Source organism: Aulonocara stuartgranti (assembly GCF_965226115.1).
Source record: "Aulonocara stuartgranti genome assembly, chromosome: 13".
Lineage (NCBI taxonomy): Eukaryota > Metazoa > Chordata > Actinopteri > Cichliformes > Cichlidae > Aulonocara > Aulonocara stuartgranti.
Window position 1 is genome coordinate 9,178,760 of NC_138949.1, and position 19,222 is coordinate 9,197,981.

Here is a 19,222-nt window from a genome sequence, read left to right on the forward strand (position 1 = left end):
AGGAATAAATGCAAGATGGCTCCTCATATAAAAACAGTCTTCTGGGTCGTCCTCAACGTGCAACAAAATAACTCTTTAAATCTTATCAGGTTAAAATATTTATCTGCGAAGAGTTCTGAGGGGTGAACTGGGCTTTATGTTAATGGTACTTGGCGATATTTTGTGGAAGAAGACAGCAGAGAGACGACCGGGGCAACTTTGAAGACATGAATTGGTTGTGAACTCTCTCTCTTTGGTAGACAGAAGCACACTGTTGGGGCCTCGGCTAGCTAGCGGTAGCTGCTAGCTAGCTAATGACTGTCTGCTGTTATCTGTCGTACTGGAAACAGCGTAGCAAGAAAAGTTTCGGGTGCCTGTTGGATGTAGGACGCTGAAGTGCCCACAATAACTGACCATGGCTGTATCGAGGTAAGATACGTCTGTAGTAGCTCTGTTTATCTATCCCAGGGTTTTTTTAGCTATTAGCTAGCGGGCTTGCTAATACCTGCTAGCTTTTGATTAGGAAGAGAATGGCATGGCGACGCCTGACAAACGTTAGCAAGTGTAATGTTACAGTGTGAATTGGTCGCCTCTTGTGATATCCCTCGAAGTGTTAACGTAAGTTTGGGCTCGTGTTCACTTTCAGGTGCGACATTAAAATACATCCCAGTACTCTGTAACACTCTGCTGATGCCGGCGTTAAGTACAGGTTAATTAACGTTGCTGTGGAGTTATGTCAGTAAAGCTGCTTTGCAAACAAGAGATGCCACCACTGGCTAGCCGCCTCTGCATGCACAACCAGTTAATGTCAGTGTCCGGAACAGTTGCACCTGTAAGTCAACCGTAAATACACTCAGGTGTAGTCCACCTATAGTTTGTTGGGGGATTGTTGTTATGTTGTTTCTCTGGTACTGAAGACTTCACGGCTCTTGTGTAGCTGATGGCATGTAAGTCCAGTTTTCTGATTCCAGCCCAGCAGGTTTTCCTTATAGATCAAGAAGATCCTTTATGAAACTTCTTAAGTGCTCCAGTTCATGCCTTTGCATTGTAACAAAACACAGAGATGGCAGGGATAATTTTGACTTAAGTGTGTTTCAGGGGCTAGTTTAGTTTTCATAACAGCACACTAAACAGGGGTCACATAGGAACACTGCACACAGAAGGGGGGGGGGGGAAAAAAGGGGGGGGGGGCATCCTTCTTACCTCCTCTGCCTTCAGAGTTCATTACACAGAGTGAATCATGAAAATCACACACCCACATCTGAAAGATTTTAAAAAACACAAAAGAAAAGCCCATTGCATTCCAAAGCAAATGCTGCATTGGAAAAGTTCTGAAAGTAAATGACTCCAACAATGGTTAAATATTAGAGAAGTATACTTCTCTAATATTTAACCAGTTATGTTAATATTAGAAACCTAAACAGTCACACTTCGATGATAGTTTTTTTTTTTTAAGTCCAAATTTTAAAACTGATTTTTAGAGACGTTTGATTTCTTCCAAATATTCTTGTTGTAAACAGAATTTCTAAAATTTGTGTCGAGTCCACGTGTTGTGTGTATATTAGTGTGCGTTCATCTCTTGTCCAGATTAAGTGTTTGTAGAACCTGAAGGGATATCTGCACATCCCTAATCCACTTCACTTTATTAATAGACTGCTAATGACCTTGGTGAAAGACTGGAATCATTAGGCAGGTTGCTTGGGTGCAAAGCCAAGAAAATAAAGTAGTGACTCTTTTAATTAGTTTACATCTTTAATTATTTGCACCGTAGAGCATCAAAAACAGATGGACTGATCGTAAAATTCCAGGATGATGCAGATTTAATTAATTAATTAATTTTAAATTAACTCCAATTATATTAATGGGTAACATTGAGAGCTTCATTCTTAGGAAAAAAATGCTTTCAGTATCTTAAATCTTCATTACATCATGTTTGAACATTAAGTGATCCAACAGGTTAATGTTCTGCTGCCACTGTTAAACATTGTGTAATTTGCTGACTGGACAGTGGCTGTCAAGAAGGTCCACGCTGATGTTCTACTGACTACTTTCAACCTTGATTTGTTTTCTTTTGTGTGCTTCTTGTAACCTGTCTTTAGACTTGACCGATTATTTATCCTGCTCGACACTGGAACCACACCAGTAACCAGGAAAGCAGCAGCCCAGCAGCTTGGAGAAGTGGTTAAACTCCACCCACATGAGCTTAATAACCTCTTATCAAAGGTGTGTATTTTCATATAATTGTGATTAGCTGTGAGGGTTGTCACAGGCTATCGAGCAGAAAAAATATTTTTCTGTGTATATTCATGTGTACACACCTTCATAGCTGTAAGGTGTACATATGTGACAAATATTTTGAGAATTTCTTGCAAAAGAAGAACAATATTTTTAAGTTGTCTGTAGTAGTGCAATGCTTCTGGTGACTTGACGCCATATTTGCTTTGCATGTTTGCTGTCCAAATAGAGTTGGTTATGCAGACTGCAACTGTTTTTGTGTAGTTGCTGGTGAACTTTTTCTCAGCTTCAAGTTGGGACTTAAAGGGAAAGAAAACCCAGCAGTATCAGAATGTCGTCTTTGTTTGTTTTTTCTAAACAACCCTGTTGGCTATACCAGCCTGAGTATCCATAAGTGCTCTCACACTCAGATGTGTGGAATATTAATAATGTCTTAAGGCATCTGTGTTTCCAACCAGATTAATGAGCTGAGCTTCATTATTGTATACAGAACAATCCTATAGTCTTGAGCTTTGTGAGATTGTATGGGGTTTAACTGGGGCGCTTTTCTCTTATCACAGTTTACAATCAGGTGTATATTAAGTTGCAGTGATGAATGCTCAATTTAAACATGGGCAAATTTTCAAATAACAATGTCAGATTATGTACAAGTAATTCCTGTGCATCACAAGATCAGACTCTATATGTTTTTGTCAGCAGCTGTCTTAAAATATGGCTATCTTGGGTACACCTCTTTGGCTGTATCTGTTAAAACTTTCTGTTTGCAGCCAATTGTACAAAGAGTCAATGCAATCTCTTTTCTGTCATTTATAAGGTCTTGACCTATCTAAGGAGTCCCAATTGGGACACCCGTATAGCAGCAGGCCAAGCTGTAGAGGCCATTGTGAAGAATATTCCTGAATGGAAACCAGCTCCAAAGCCTAAAGAAGGTGAGCATTTGTGCCTTCTCATTAAAATATTTAAGTGATGAGTTGGAGGTATATGCATCACAATAATCATTTGTTTTTGTGAAGTGATCTATTCTTTTGGTCAAACATGCTTATGAAAAAATTCAGACCACATAGGTTTGACTTAGGTTTCATATCAGTTCATAAAGTGACTGTTTTGTGTGAAAACTTGCGTACTAATTATTAGGTGCTTAAGGGTGTAATTGAATACATACTGGTTTAACACATGATGCCCTCTGTTGTGAACTGGAAAAGATGCCTAAAGTAGGTGTCCATGCCCCAAATTGATGTCTTTTTGTCTGTTTAGTTTCACACTAATTAATATTTTTTGTAAAATAGTGAAATGTTGCATCATTGTCTTTTTGTTTTTGCGAGTTATAACCTTCTCTGTGTTATATGCTCTGTGCTAATTTACCTACAATTTGAATATTGCACCTTCCCTTTCATTTTCACTTGGCTACACCATTTGAAATGACAATTTAATATTATGAAACTTTGTGTTTGTTCTGTAAAGAGTCCTGTGAAGACCTGTCTCCAGAAGAAACATCTTGCGACCGGTTGAGTTTCTACCACTTTGACATCTCCCGCCTGCTGAAACACGGGGCATCTCTGCTGGGATCTGCTGGGGCCGAATTTGAGCTGCAGGATGACAAAACTGGTTTGTAGTGACTCTTCAAATATTATTTCAGCTGCAATAACATCTATGCTCTTACACCCTCTCCCATGCACACGTCTGAACCTGCACGGCCTCTTGTCTGATTGTATGTGGCGTTTACCAAAGTGGAAGATTTTAAATCTGCATTTTCCTGCTTGTTTTTTTCCATTGAGGAAAGACATTATCTAATAAGTTTTTGATTTAAAATGAAGACCATTGTAACAGGTTGAAATGTGTTTGGACAAATGCCAGTCAAACCTGACCATTAAGACTGCTTTGTTACAAATTTGAATACAGTTTGAAAGGAGAAAGTTGTTCGTTCTTATCTTTTGGTGGTCATTTGAATTTGTAGTTCCTGTGTATGTCGTAACGCACGTAATGTCGTTTCCCTTTGGCCTCATTTGACTTCTCATTCTTGGTCCCAATATTACTGTTTACTAAATTTAACAAGTTCAGTGTGACATTCAAGACCATTCATAATGCTGTCTGTTGTTTAACGTAAATCTTTTGTTTGTTTGGGGGTTTTTTTGTCAGCTACATGCACTTTGAGCCAAAGTTTCTAAAGTTTCCAGCCAACTTCCTGTCATTTGTTCTCAGGTGAGATGGACCCCAAAGAACGTCTTGCATGCCAGAGAAAGCTTCTTCAGAAGAAGTTGGGTCTAGATATGGGTGCTGCTATTGGGATGAACACAGATGAGCTGTTCAACGACGAGGACCTGGACTATACCTGTCAACCCAATGCCCTCAGAGCACACGGAAGCAAAGCCACAGCTGGATCCAGCTCCGGAAACCACTTGGTGAGTCTCACTCGGACCTCTCGAGTCACCATATGTTAGCACACATTTTGTCTCTTTGAGTTTAATGAATTGTCAAAGGGAAGTCTTAAACATACCTCTCAGTGTAGCCAGAACTTTTTAGGCTTAAAAGATGCTATTGCAGTTTATACCTATACCTGTTGCACTGCAGTATTAAAAACTTGTCTGTGCCAGATTTGTTTTTGTTTTGTTTGTAAATGGGTCATGTAGTTTGATTTTCATGTCGTGGGCCCTTTTTGTGAAGTTCTGCACGCTTCCTGTGAGTATGCACGGCATAGCAATAGAGTAGATTCATCATCTTTTTTTATTTCTGCCTCATCAATATTTGTGGCAGCTTCCAGTTGTTGAAACTGTCACTATGGTTCTTCATTTGCTGGAACACTTGTTTGCAGAAAGTCAAGCACAGGATGAGGAAATTAAAATGGTTTGTGTGTGAATAGGCAGAGGGAATGCTGTTGTTAAGTCAAATTGTTGAATGTTGTCATTGTGTTTCTTAAATTTGTAAAGTCTTAGTTCAAACTATAGAATCAAAGACATTCCTTTGTCTCTGACCACCTGTCCAGCCAATTTGGTGCTGGGTGAGGCTGACGTGGGTTTTATTGTAGATACATTGTATCTGAAAGATCTGTTTCTTGTGTTGTACACTTCCTGCTTTTATGATCCTTTTGGTGAGCAGGAACACACACACATACACAGTGCCTTGTCTTAGCACCATTGGGGGGGGTTTTACAGTGGGAGGTGCTTGTGCTGTGATGTGTATTGTAACAGTTTGTCAATAGAGAGCTGCTCTTTGAAGGATTTGGGCTAGAGACAGGTGATGAGCATTATGCTCCACCACCTGGTTCTGACCAAAGCTCTCCCTCGTTAGCGAGTTAAAGACCGGTTGAAGATGTTCTGTCTTGTTTTTCGTTCTTCATGAGGAATAAGTCTCTAAACTAGCGGGGCCTGTGGAAACAGACTCAACAGCTGTCAGCTTAGAGTTGCTGTTTATTATAATTGGAAAGTTTTCTTGAAACAGTATCCCCACTTTGAGATTCACTAGAGGAGGAATTTCTTAATTAACACCACTCTTTTGTTTTTTAGACCATTCAGGCAGCTGAATTGATCGACTCAGAGTTCCGACCAGGCATGAGCAGTCGTCAGAAAAATAAGGCTAAGAGGATGGCCAAGTTGGTAGCAAAGCAAAGATCCAGAGACATGGATCCTAATGAAAAGAGGTAGGACTATCTATATATTCTGGATTCTAATCAAAACTGTATGTTTGGAAGAGTGCATGTGTTGTATTTTACATGGGTTTTTTGTTTTTGTTTTTTTTGTCAGCGTACTTACAGTTTTTTAAGATTCGAGAGTTATCATATCCTGTGACTTTCATTTGTCTTTAACCTTTAGTAACGACAGTTTTGAAGGTGAACCTGAGGAGAAACGAAGAAAAACCACCAACGTAGTCACTGAGCAACCAGCAACAGAGCATAAGATCCTAGTCGACAACGTTCCGGATAACTCCAGTCTATTCGAGGAGGTAAGCAATCAGAAACAAGTCGGTGAAGCTGGTATAGATGACAGTGTCAGATAGCTGATGCGTTATTGTTTTCTCCTTAGACGAACGAGTGGCCTCTGGAGAGCTTCTGTGAGGAGCTTTGCAATGACCTCTTCAATCCCTCGTGGGAGGTAAAAACACAATACTTATTTTCACTTGATAATGTAAGTTGAATGAGAGGGGGTAGAGTGGGCTCAAAGAATAACCACATGTGTTGTTTTTGTTTCTCAGGTTCGTCATGGTGCAGGCACCGGTCTTAGAGAAATCCTCAAGTCCCATGGTGCTGAGGGAGGGAAGGTGGTGGGAAGCACTGCAGAACAGGTAGGTCTCAACCACATCTTCAGGCTTTTTTTTTTTTTTGCTTTTTTTTTTTAAACAGCTGAGTGAGAATCGGACATGACCCAGACTGTACTGATATTTTGATGCAGATGTTACGGCAGCATCAGGAATGGATAGAAGACGTGGTCATCCGGCTGCTGTGTGTCTTTGCTTTGGACCGCTTTGGCGATTTTGTATCTGATGAGGTAGGTTTGTTTGTTTATCAACAAATGTTTTTTGAACATATTTGTCCTAGAGTTTTTCCACTCCTTTGTACATTCCCTTACGCGCCTTACTGAAAGGTTCAGCACTCTCCATTCCAGGAATTTGCAGGCTGTGTAGGGACAATGCTAAAGGTTACTGTTTTTTTTTGTTTGTTTTGTTTTTTGTTTTTTTTTTGGGGGGGGGGGGGGGGGGGTTGTTTTGTTTTGTTTTTTAAGTGTGACACATGTATATAATAAACTTTTTTTTTTTTTTTGATTGGGTGCTACATTTCTTTATAAAATTCCTTCCAAAATCACTGTTTTCAAAGAAATTAAAGTAAATTCTCAGTAAATTATTAATTTAGCATAAACTAGATAAACTAGGACTTCACAGATGCAGGGAATTGAGGTCTGATTGTGACAGTGTGTTACCATGTTTAGCCTGTAGGAGGAAGCCAAACTTTTTACTTATGTTTGTCAGATGTGTGTCACTCAGCTCAATCTGTGTCTTTGGCTTTGATTTAACTCTTTCTATCACAATCTTGCTCTCTTCCTTTTGACAGGTAGTGGCTCCTGTTAGGGAGACGTGTGCTCAGACACTGGGTGTGGCCCTTCGCCACATGAATGAATCTGGTGTTTCGAGGACGGTAGATGTCCTACTGAAGCTGCTGAAAGAGGACCAGTGGGAGGTGCGTCATGGAGGCCTGCTGGGAATCAAGTATACCTTGGCTGTTCGTCAGGTACACCATCTCTATCACTGTGCATATGATGAGTTTTGAATAAGAATAGCAAGATTCGACATTGTATTTGATTCGAGTAGCGTGTGGCCATGAATGTGAATTGTGGGGAACAGGAGGTGTTATACTTGGACAAAAAGCTTTTTTCAGACTGGACGCATATGTTCTCGTTGTTATCTCGCTTTCTGATGCTGTATACACACATGCTGATTTTCATCTTCTCTTTTGTGTCAAAGGACTTGATTGCTGTTTTACTTCCCCGTGTGCTCCCTGCAATCACAGACGGCCTACAGGACTTGGATGACGATGTCAGGGCCGTGGCAGCTGCAGCCCTCATCCCTGTGGTCAGGGGCTTGGTGCAGCTACTGCCCAATAAGGTGTGAAACAAAACCAGTTTCAATTTCTGTGGTGAAATGTGCATTCTGTTAGTAGTTAAACTTTCTGCTGTCCTTGTTGCTTATTAATTTAGTCTGAAAACTTAATGTCTCTCAGGTACCCTTCATAGTGAACACACTATGGGATGCACTTTTAGACCTGGACGATCTGACTGCTTCCACCAATAGTATTATGACTTTGCTGTCCTCGCTGCTAACCTATCCACAGGTTCGACAATGCAGGTCAGTTTCAAGCTTATGCAAAAAAGAGACTAATAAAGTAATATATCAAAAAATACTGTTGATTTATTGAATAATAGGAGACTCACAATACCAGAAATTGGTTCCAGCGATTCCATATTTCAAACCTTGACTCCAAACCATACACAGCTTTTGCAGGGTGTCTTCATAAGAGCATTAAGTGCTGTCATAGAATTTTGTCAGTGACCTGACATTAACTGACATTATTAGTAACTTGGGGTGAAAGCCAACTCACAACAGTACTTTGTGTTAAACACTTTTTAAATGACCTAATTTTCCATAAAAGGGCACAAACAGACAATACACCCCACAGAACCACAAGCACAAAATTAGACGAGCGCCAACTCTTTAGCTATGACCCTTTTTTTTTTTCTCATCCCAGCATGCAGCAGTCACTAACTGTTCTGGTTCCTCGGGTATGGCCATTCTTGAGACACACTATATCATCAGTAAGACGAGCAGCACTGGAAACGCTTTACACACTACTGTCTAAAGCTGACCAGGTAAAGATCTAACAATAATAATCGGATAGTACATCTACATGTATTTACAAAAATATGAGCAAAATATTTCTTTTGTTTTGTTTTTTTAGCTCTTAATCCAGCTTTAAACTGAATTGCATCCCTAATAATAAGGTGGCGTTTTTGTGGTTTTGCTGTTCCAGAGCTGTGCAGCGTGGATAAATCCCATCCTACAAGACATGCTGCGGCATATCTTCCAGTCTTGCATACTAGAGAGCAATGAGGAAATCCTTGAACTGATCCTAAAGGTTTGTTACATGACTCACCTAACTACTTTGGGTTAAATGACAAACTCTGTCCAACTTTGGTTATAAAACACAGCTGGAACGATACAGACGATGCTGTATTGTCGATTTTTAATGTAAATGTTAAATTTTTTATTTTTTTTTATACTTGGATAGCACATATGGGAGACTTTGATTTTTTTGCATTGTTAATCTGCGTCTTTTATGTGCAGGTGTGGATGGAGCTGCTGTCTCAGGCCCCCCAACAGTATGTGGTAGCAGCCAGCTGTCCATGGATGGGTGCCTGGCTCTGTCTCATGATGCAAGCTTCCCACATTCCAATAGACCTGAACATGCTGCTGGAAGTAAAAGCCCGCTCCAAGGTTGTATACTTTATCTTTATACACATAAAAACTTTTATTTTCAGCGTATCTTTTGTTTTAGAAGTAGGAAGGAGCAATTTTACAGTGACAGGAATTAATATGATACATTTAAACAAAAGGTCAGCATGACATAATTTGGAATGATTCAGTGTTTCCACTTCTATTTTTATCAATGGGTTCATGCAAATAATGCAGATTCCCTATCACACAAGTCAGTGCACCTTGCTGTGGTTGCTAGGTTACAGACTGGCAGACAATAAGAGTCTTACAGCCATGTTCTGCATTTTTGAGCCAGTGGAGCTTAAACCTTAACCGTCTGGAGGAGGAAATAAGAGACAGGGGATGCACTGGCACACAGAAGCGTGCACCCACCCACCAAGTGGCTTAAATGCCGGTTTAACGAGGTGTGGCGTAACTGAGGAACAATAAAAAGAACTTGGGATGGACAGGTTTGCTTTGCATGTAATGAACTAATAGTGTTAAAAGAAGGGAAGCGGACAAATGTCTACAGAAGGTGTCTTTCCACTCTTAAAACCACGTCAAACATGTAGATTTGGCATCTTCTGAAATAAAACAAACTTTAACTAATATCATGTTGTTCAAACAGGATAAATGTGGCACAAAGGGACGTCAAGCAAGCAGTCAGGTGAAGGAAACTGTTCAGGAATATATAGCGGGTGCAGAGACGGTGACAGATGACCCAGTTACGAGGGACTATGTAGTAGTTCGTGCTCGACTTATGGCTGCCAAGTAAGTTTTCATAGTTATAATGGGAAGAAAACTCTTTAACTTAATGATCTTTAACTCTCAAGAAATAACTGGAATTGCTGACTAAGTGATCGAGGTTGCGTTTGCACTGACTGCTCTCTTTGTACCTGTGTAATCCAGATTGCTGGGGGCTTTGTGTCGGTGTATTTGTGACCCTCAACTCAATGCTGCATCCCAGGAGATCAGACCAGCAGAATCTTTGGCTCAGCTATTGCTCTTCCATCTCAACTCCAAGTCTGCCCTGCAGCGAATCGCAGTGGCATTAGTGCTTTGTGACTGGGCTGCACTGCAGAAGGTAAAATTCAGTTGTTGAGATTTTTTTTTTTTGTTTTTTTTGTTTTTTTGTTAAATAAGATTAAGATTTATTGACTTGGCAGCAAAGCAGAATCGGGCTTTCAGAAGCTGAAAGGTTTTCTCTCGTATCTTTTCAGGATTGTCAGTCGGTGTCATCCACCGTGCTGCCTCGTCTTCTGGCCATTCTGTCTGAGCAGCTGTATTATGATGAGATCGCCATCCCCTTCACACGCATGCAGAATGAGTGCAAGCAGCTGATTGCACTGCTTGCTGATGCCAACATAGACCTCAAGGACCGCCTCAATTGTAACGTTTTCACCATTGATCAAGCCAGTGAGCTGGTAAGTCAATACACACACATGTGCACTGATAAACCTTTGACACACGATTATCAGATTGGTGAAGCACCGTGATCTTTATTAGGATTTTGCAGCATGTTTGTCATCTAGGTATGGTGTCTCAACAAAACCATGAATGATTTTTGATCAAAAACTGTAACAATTCTTGGCTTCGAAGGTTAATGGATATTGCACTCTGTAACACATCAGACTCTTTTTCAATCACACCCTTTATCCCCCTCCTGCTTGTTCCCTAGGTAACCACCATCTTTGCAGAGTCAACAGCCGGGTTTAATGTAAAGTCCAAACAGTGGCCAGCCCTGGACAGCAAACGGCAGCAGGCTCAAGCGACTGTGATGGAGACCAGCACAGAATGGCAGCAGCTGCATCTGCGTGTGCACATGATCGCAGCCTGTGCCGTGATTAACCTGCAGGTGCTCCCCGACAAACTGAACCCACTCGTCAGGCCTCTGATGGAGGCCATCAAGAGGGAGGAGAACACCCTGATCCAAGGTTATGCTGCCTCTTTTATAGCCAAGCTGCTTCAACAGTGTGCCGGACGCTCGCCGTGCCCCAACCCTAAGATCATCAAAAACCTCTGTGCCTCAGCCTGTGTGGACTCTGCAACCACGCCCTCATCTGCTTGCCCCGTACCTCCGACACAGGAAAATGCCAAAGGTGAGACCTTTTGAAGCTTGGCTCTATTTTCAGTCTGTCAGCTACAAACAGGATTTTAAATTTGGGGTTTCAGTGATGTTTTAAAAGGTTTGACTCGTGAATATAAAAATCATGTGTTAACACTGATGGTTTTCTTAATTGTCATGCTTTCAGGGGGTGGCTTGGAGAAAGACGGCATGCATCACATGGTCAATAAATCTCGAGGTATCATCACTCTGTATCGCCACCAAAGAGCTGCGTTTGCCATCACCAGTAAGAGGGGTCCAGCTCCTAAAGCGCCAAAAAACCCAACCACAGAGCTTCCTCCTGGCAGCACCATCAGCTCAGAGAATGATGAGGTACAGAAGAACTAAAGTACATTTTCAACACATTGAGCTTAAAACCAACAACGCCATGTTGTCTTTACTGTTCTTGGTCTTTTTTTCTTTCATTTCAGAGCAGGAAGCCATTTCTTATTCAGAGACGAGGTGCAGAGTTCGCCCTAACAACTATTGCACGGCACTTTGGTGCAGACCTCACAAAGTCTCTGCCATACCTTTGGGAGAATACGGTGGGACCACTGACGTCAGTGGCAACAGAAAATCAGTGCATTGGTATGTTGATTATGTTGATCAGGTTTTGATCTTTGATAGACACTGGTGAAAATATCGTCACCTTGATTTTCACCAATATAGACCTGTAACTGTCACTTAGGAACATAAACTGTGCTATTTTAGATTTAATTGTAGATATCTTAGAAACGAAAAGCTGTATAGAGTCTCACGATTCAGTGATCAGTGGAATGAAAGGCCTCCTTTCACCGAACCGATTCTCTATATCCTTCCGTGTTTTCACATCGTTAAGATGTACAGAGTTGTTACTCTGAATCATTGTGTTTCATGTGTTGTAGATAGGCAGGCCCAGCTGGAGAGGGGCGACGCTGCAGCTCAGGAATTGGTCAACTCTCTACAAGTACTGGAAGTCATGGCAGGAGCCATGGCTGCCGAACTCAAGCCTTTGGTAAGTTTGATCCATTTTGACTGATTTACTTTGATCACTTTTTATGATTATCATGGATTTGGAATCCGTGACATTTTATGGAGATTGTTGGACTTTTTTTTTCTTTTTTTTTTTCCTTTTCCTGCAGTTATTGGAACACCTGCCCCATTTGTTCACCTGCCTCCAGCACCCATACACAGCAGTACGTCACATGGCAGCACGCTGTGTTGGTGTGCTTAGCAAGATAGCCACACTGGAGACCATGAACAGTTTCCTTGAGTGTGTATTACCCTGGTTAGCTGCTATTGATGACTGCACCAAACAAGAAGGCGCCATCGAGGCTTTAGCCTGTATCCTTCAGTGACATTACCTTTCAGTTTTTTTACCTTTCTGATATAAGAGCACTCCAGAACTGATTTATTTGTGCCTTTATTTAGTGTATTCCTGTGCTGTATTTTACTGTCCTTGACCAAGACTCCTGCAGGTGTCATGGAGCAGCTGGATGTGGACATTGTGCCCTACATCGTGCTGCTGGTAGTACCAGTGCTAGGCCGCATGAGCGACCCCAGCGACAGCATTCGTTTCATGGCCACACAGTGCTTTGCTACACTCATCCGCCTGCTGCCACTAGAGGTACGAGCACCCAGACAGCAGGCTAAAGTGCAGTTTTAATAATTATTTAATGTTTACATCAGGGATGTCAAACTCCTTTTACACTGTGACCTACATACAGGGTATAGAAGTTTAAGTACAAACTTGATCCCTGGGGTAGCTGTATATTAGAAAAAGAAGTACAATTGCCTCAAGATTTCTGCTGAGAAATAGTACTTTAGTAAATCTGTCGCCATGAATCCTGATCAGTAAGAAAGCTGTAAAACTTGTGAAAGTCCAGAATTTATACCTACCTTTACATTTTCCACAGCTGTACAGTGGACAGGATTGGAGTCTTTGCTGGGCAAATTTTGGCCCCGAGCCTTATGTTTGACACCTCTGGTTTGGACTCTGAGTAATGTATTTTCCTCTTTTCTACCAGGCGGGTATACCAGACCCTCCTGCCATGTCTGCTGACCTGATCCGGCAGAAAGCTAGAGAACGTCACTTCCTGGAGCAGCTGCTAGATGGCAGAAAGTTGGAGAACTACAAAATCCCGGTGCCCATTAAAGCAGAGCTCCGGAAGTACCAGCAGGTTTGTGTCACGTTTAAGGATGCCCACCCTGTGGATATTTTGACACACAAACAACTTCTGGAACAGTTTAGTGCTTTAGTCTCATCACCTCCAGTGTGACCGTATTTCTGCCACATTAAAGACTGAGGTTCCCTTAAATGCGGAAGGCTGGCAACATAGATAGAGATGCTGACAACAAATGGTTTACTTTACAGTAAATTTTAAAGCAGTCAAATGGAGGTTAAGTAAATGTGCTGGCTCTTCTTTGAACTGGCTTCTAGCAGCTCTACTGAGAACGAATCTATCTCTGTAATACAGAAGTGAAGACATCCTGTTTGAAATGTTGCTGAAATCGCTGCCACATCCTCAGCATCACTAATGTAACTGACTCATAGGCACTGAAACTGATGGGTGTCATTAAAGAGATTGTTTTGATGACTTTAGTCTAATCATTAGTATGATTAACCAGTGAAACCTTGATATTCAGTGTTGTGGTATTTGAGCGTTGGTGTGTTTAATCTTGCAGGATGGAGTGAACTGGTTAGCATTCCTGAACAAATACAAGCTGCATGGGATCCTGTGTGACGACATGGGTCTCGGCAAGACGCTGCAGTCCATCTGCATTCTGGCAGGCGATCACTACCTCAGGTACTAACAGCACTGTTACAGAGATGGAGTACGTGCTCAAATATATTATCTGTTTAAACAGTGCTATGCTACTCTATGCAGTCATTGTCAGAGGCTTAATAAGTGTGAGTTGTTTTACGCCCATTTTTAATGTGGTTTAAATGCAGACAAAACACGAGTAACCTCCACGAGAATAATTTTTATAGGTATTACTCGTCCACATGCCTTATTGCCCTATAAAAGACAGAATATGGTTTGACAGCTTGAATACCAGCGGTGGTCTGTCCAGGCTCGGTGCATTCTTAAAGCTGCCTTTGATCTTTGACCTTTAAAACTCTGATCCAGTCTCATGTTTGAAGCGCTGTGTTAGAAATTGTGACTCAGTGTGTGGGTGTGTGTGTGTGTGTGTGTGTGTGTGTGTGCGCGCGCGCTTCAGGGCACAGGAATATGCCAAGACTAAAGCAGCAGACTGCAGCCCCCTGCCCTCTCTGGTGGTGTGTCCTCCCACGCTGACTGGCCACTGGGTGGACGAAGTGGGCAAGTTCTGCGCCAAAGAGTACCTCAACCCGCTGCACTACACTGGGCCTCCTACAGAGCGGATGCGGTAAGGATTAGTCAGAGTTGACTGCAGGAGAATGATTCATGCTCTCATTTTTTTTGTAAAATTGAATAAGTGAGGAAGAACAGTTTGTGTGTGGGTAGAGATAAATGCATTTATTTGAAGCTAAGTAAACATGTACTTCTTTTCAGGCTGCAACACCAAGTGAAAAAACACAATCTTGTTGTAGCCTCTTACGATGTTGTCCGAAATGACATAGATTTTTTTAGGTGAGTGCTACTCCAAAGGTTTTTTGTTTTTTGTTTGTTTTTCTGTTTGTTTTTGTGTTTTCTGTTCTGCATTTTAAAGTGATTTTATTTCTTTTTACTTTTCTAGAAATATAAAATTTAATTACTGTATCCTCGATGAGGGTCATGTGATCAAGAATGGGAAAACCAAACTGTCCAAAGCCATAAAACAATTGGCTGCCAACTTCCGAGTCATTTTGTCAGGAACGCCCATTCAGGTGAGGCTTCCTTTGTGATCTGAAAAGGAAATGGAGATTTCCATTCTTTCCATGTTTTCTGCAGCTCAGAGTGGAATAATGTTTAATGCTCTAACTTCAGAATAATGTCTTGGAGCTCTGGTCGTTGTTCGACTTCCTAATGCCGGGCTTCCTCGGAACAGAAAGGCAGTTTGCTGCACGCTACGGTAAACCAATCCTAGCCAGCCGAGACGCCAAAAGCTCATCGAGGGAGCAGGAGGCAGGTATGTGAACCCCCTAGTTTTTGTTTGTTTTTTCAGATATTAGATTTTCTCTCATTCTATCTGGTTACTCTTACTGAATGTGGCCTACCATTAATGTTGCCTTCTCCATGTAGGAGTCCTGGCAATGGAGGCCCTGCATCGACAGGTACTACCCTTCCTTCTGAGGAGGATGAAGGAGGATGTCCTCCAGGATCTTCCTCCTAAAATAATTCAGGACTATTACTGCAACCTGAGCCCTCTACAGGTATTGACCCATAATGACCTTGGAGACATTCCACATTAGTATGATGAACAGTAGTTGGAATGTGTGTTTGCAAAGTCTTGGTTGGAATCCATGCTGGTAAAACTTGTTAGTGGCACAGTTTTATTGATTTTGGCTTCGTCACTGCCTGCAGGTTCAGCTGTATGAAGACTTTGCAAAGTCTAGAGCCAAGGCCAGTGTGGATGACAGCATCTCTGTAGCTTCTACAGAGGAGGAGGAAAAGCCCAAGCTGAAGGCCACAGGCCATGTCTTCCAGGTATGTGTGGTTTGATAAATGTGGTCTTTGCGGTTCATATGTGAAGAAAGTTTGTCCTGACCATAATGTGTAGCTTTGAATTGTTCCTTTCTGGTAAATGGAAAAGCAAATGTTTCTTAAATATTTATGCAGTAGAATATGGTGTCTGCATACCCCCCACATATTTTCCACACCATGGCAGAATATAAGACAGACAAAACAGTGGCCTGCTCATGAAAACTGTAGGCTTATAATCTCTCTTTTGCCTTTTACCCTTAAAATTTGACATTTGGAGATTTGACTCGTCAGTGAGGAAATTCTTGCTTGTCAGTGTCACACGGTTTCCTCATTTGTCCTCCTGATGACTGACATCTTAAAATCTGTATCAATGTTTTTTATTATTTGCATCTTATAAAACCTTACGTGAGGTTTTTCACAGTCTTTCCTTTGCTGATGGTTCGCCGTGTTAATAGTTGGGTTTATGTCTTCATTCTTTAAGGCGCTGCAGTACCTGCGGAAGCTGTGTAACCACCCCAGCTTGGTCTTGACCCCTCAGCATCCAGAGTACAAACGCATCACTGAGCAGCTGGCAGGACAGAACTCAAGCTTGCGAGACATTCAGCACGCGCCAAAACTATCTGCTCTCAAACAGGTGAGATATCACTCTTCAGGTCATCTTTCTCACGTCTTCCGTGGACCAAGTGTTTGATCCTGATAACTTTTTGATTTTACACAAAGATATGTAGGAAGAAGAGATTCTATAAGGATGTTTGTTGTATTCAGTTATCCAACCGTTCACTTGTATCTGATTTCAAAGATGCCCCATGCCTTCAGTCTAACACGTTTCTGCTCTCAGCTGCTGTTGGACTGCGGACTTGGTGGTGGTGGAGGATCAGAGGGGGCCACTGAGGCAGTGGTGGCCCAACATCGTGTGCTAATCTTCTGTCAGCTGAAGAGTATGCTGGATATCGTTGAACATGACCTGCTGAAACCCAGACTGCCCACCGTCACATACCTGAGGCTGGATGGCAGCGTGCAGGCCGGCCAACGTCACTCTATAGTTTCCAGGTTAGCTCATCTGTACAGTTGCTCGCTGTCAAACACAGAAGTCTGCTCAATGCAAGTTTGCTAAATGAATGCAAGACTAGGATTTCTTCTTTCTGTGCCTCAGGTTTAACAATGACCCATCAATAGATGTGCTGTTGCTGACCACCCATGTTGGTGGTCTGGGTTTGAACCTGACTGGTGCAGATACCGTGGTGTTTGTGGAGCATGACTGGAACCCAATGAGGGACCTGCAGGCCATGGACCGTGCCCATAGGATAGGACAGGTACTGTTGTTGAACACACTTGCTCAGCAGAATATCAGTGTGTAGACAGATTTTAGGCAGTCCAGGTTGTTTTGATGACTCTGCACAATCAAATCCCGCGTAAAGAATTGACTTTCTTTTAGTTTCACATTGGATCAGCCTTGGATTGTATCAAGAGGCTGCTGCTGTCTAAAGCTAGTGATGCAAAGAGAAGCAGTTGAAATTAGATTGGCATGAAAGCATTTAGTACGTTCCATTTGTCTTTTGCAGAAACGGGTGGTGAACGTGTACAGGCTGATCACACGAGGTACGCTGGAGGAGAAGATCATGGGACTGCAGAAGTTCAAGATGAGCATCGCTAACACTGTTATAAGCCAAGAGAACGCCAGCCTGCAGAGCATGGGCACAGACCAGCTCCTCAACCTCTTCACACTCGACAAGGTGAGAGCAGCTCTGTCCTCTAGTGTTTGTACTATTGTTACTGATTTCTAATAACAGTCAAATTTTTATGTTCTCCACTAACACATGCACGCATCTTTCCCCTGTGTTTGGCTGAACTCCCTTGTCTGTAAATGTGTTTCAGGAGGATAAAGGTGAGAAGGGCGAGCAGTCATCAACCTCAGGAAAGACTTCCATGAAGTCAGTGCTGGACAGCTTGGGAGAGCTGTGGGACCAGCAGCAGTATGATTCAGAGTACAACCTGGACAGCTTCATGCACTCTCTGCAGTAGCACTGTGTGCAAGTCCACCCAGCATCCATCAGGCGTCTCGCCCTCTGGCCGAGCAGGACCCGGTCAGAGCGCGAGGAGACCCCTATTGCTGCAGCCACATGCCTAACACCGCCACCTTAAATAGAGTAACGTTAAGGAGTCCCTGAAGGATAATACTCTCAGTACATTTCCCACTGCGATTACTTACCCACAGCCAAAGACCTGAATCGTTGTCGTTCTACAGTCGATAGGTATGCAGCAACATCACTCAAACTTATTCTCATGAGGTAAGTTACCCAGGTCCTTTGCAAACCTGAGAGAATAAAACCATGTGATGATGTAACAACTGTGAAAGACGTCGTCTACAGTAGCGGAACGTTTTCCACTCTTTCAAGTGCACAGTGTTTCATAAGTAAAGTTATCATTTATAGTTACAGCAGCAGGCGCTACTTTTACAGCCTTCTACCCTCTGCTCATATCACATTGCCAGAGTAAACAGTGTTAACTGCTTCAGATGTTACTACCTAGATGCACCTTCCTCATGTGCGCCCTCTTCTACTACCGCCGCCACCTCTCACAAAGTCTTAAAACACCGTTATACCCACCTCTCTGCCTGATGGATACAAACATGTTTTTGTATGAGAAAAGGAAACCGGGAGAGAGTAACAAGAAGCCACAGGATGCCGTCACACAGTGCTGGCTTTTTATAGCACAACGCTGAGCTCAGGAGCGGGTTGTGCTATGTCAAGACGACTCCCGTTCTTCAGACCATGCCCTGGAAGAGTCTGTTCACAAAAAAATGTGGTCATCAGGAGGCCCTGTTTGAGAAACTATATTCTGTGTCCACCTTCTCCACATGTACTGTAAAGAGACTGACCCGGGAAAGCACTGCGCGTCAAAGCAAGTTTACAGAGATGGAACTGAGGAGGCCAAGCTGTGGCTGGTACCTGAAACTTGTCATAAGTATTTTTAAAAAATGAATAGACTTGTACATAATTGTCTAATTGCTGCTTTTTGTTTATGATCTTGGGATTGTAATAAATTCTACAAACCTTTGAGTCATGTATTTTTCTTTGGACATCAATGGCCAGTAGATGGTGTGGTTGTACATCCAGGGAAAATAAAAACTAGAAGTGAATACATGTAACACATTTCCACATTGGTCTAATTTGAACCTAGGTAAATGCAAAATTTACCACTCCACAGGAAAGCATGGTTCAAATGGATCGGTGGGTAAATTTAATTTGTCTGATGCTAATTTGTAACTTTCTAAAGACATCTTGTACAAAAAGTGCTCAGAAAAGTGGGAATTTTATCAGAGGAAGGAGATTGTGCTATGTTTTGTTTCTTTTAAGCTAACGTT

At 42.1% G+C, this 19,222-nt stretch overlaps 1 protein-coding gene across 1 annotated transcript; it reads left to right on the plus strand.

Moving 5' to 3' along the window:
- btaf1 (BTAF1 RNA polymerase II, B-TFIID transcription factor-associated) lies at positions 1–18,917 on the plus strand. Its single transcript, XM_082556964.1, has 38 exons — positions 1–408; positions 2,079–2,202; positions 3,029–3,143; positions 3,676–3,819; positions 4,414–4,613; positions 5,715–5,848; positions 6,021–6,150; positions 6,231–6,299; positions 6,400–6,489; positions 6,597–6,692; positions 7,253–7,429; positions 7,663–7,803; positions 7,919–8,043; positions 8,444–8,564; positions 8,726–8,830; positions 9,040–9,189; positions 9,797–9,939; positions 10,078–10,252; positions 10,389–10,592; positions 10,847–11,267; positions 11,421–11,605; positions 11,704–11,860; positions 12,157–12,266; positions 12,394–12,595; positions 12,730–12,878; positions 13,279–13,431; positions 13,937–14,058; positions 14,474–14,641; positions 14,788–14,865; positions 14,972–15,101; positions 15,202–15,343; positions 15,457–15,587; positions 15,739–15,861; positions 16,340–16,492; positions 16,697–16,908; positions 17,012–17,171; positions 17,421–17,591; positions 17,734–18,917. Exons 1-38 carry the CDS (start codon positions 395–397, stop codon positions 17,878–17,880), a joined length of 5,571 nt encoding a protein of 1,856 aa, XP_082413090.1. The 5' UTR covers positions 1–394; the 3' UTR covers positions 17,881–18,917.
- Positions 18,918–19,222: the final 305 nt, after the last annotated feature.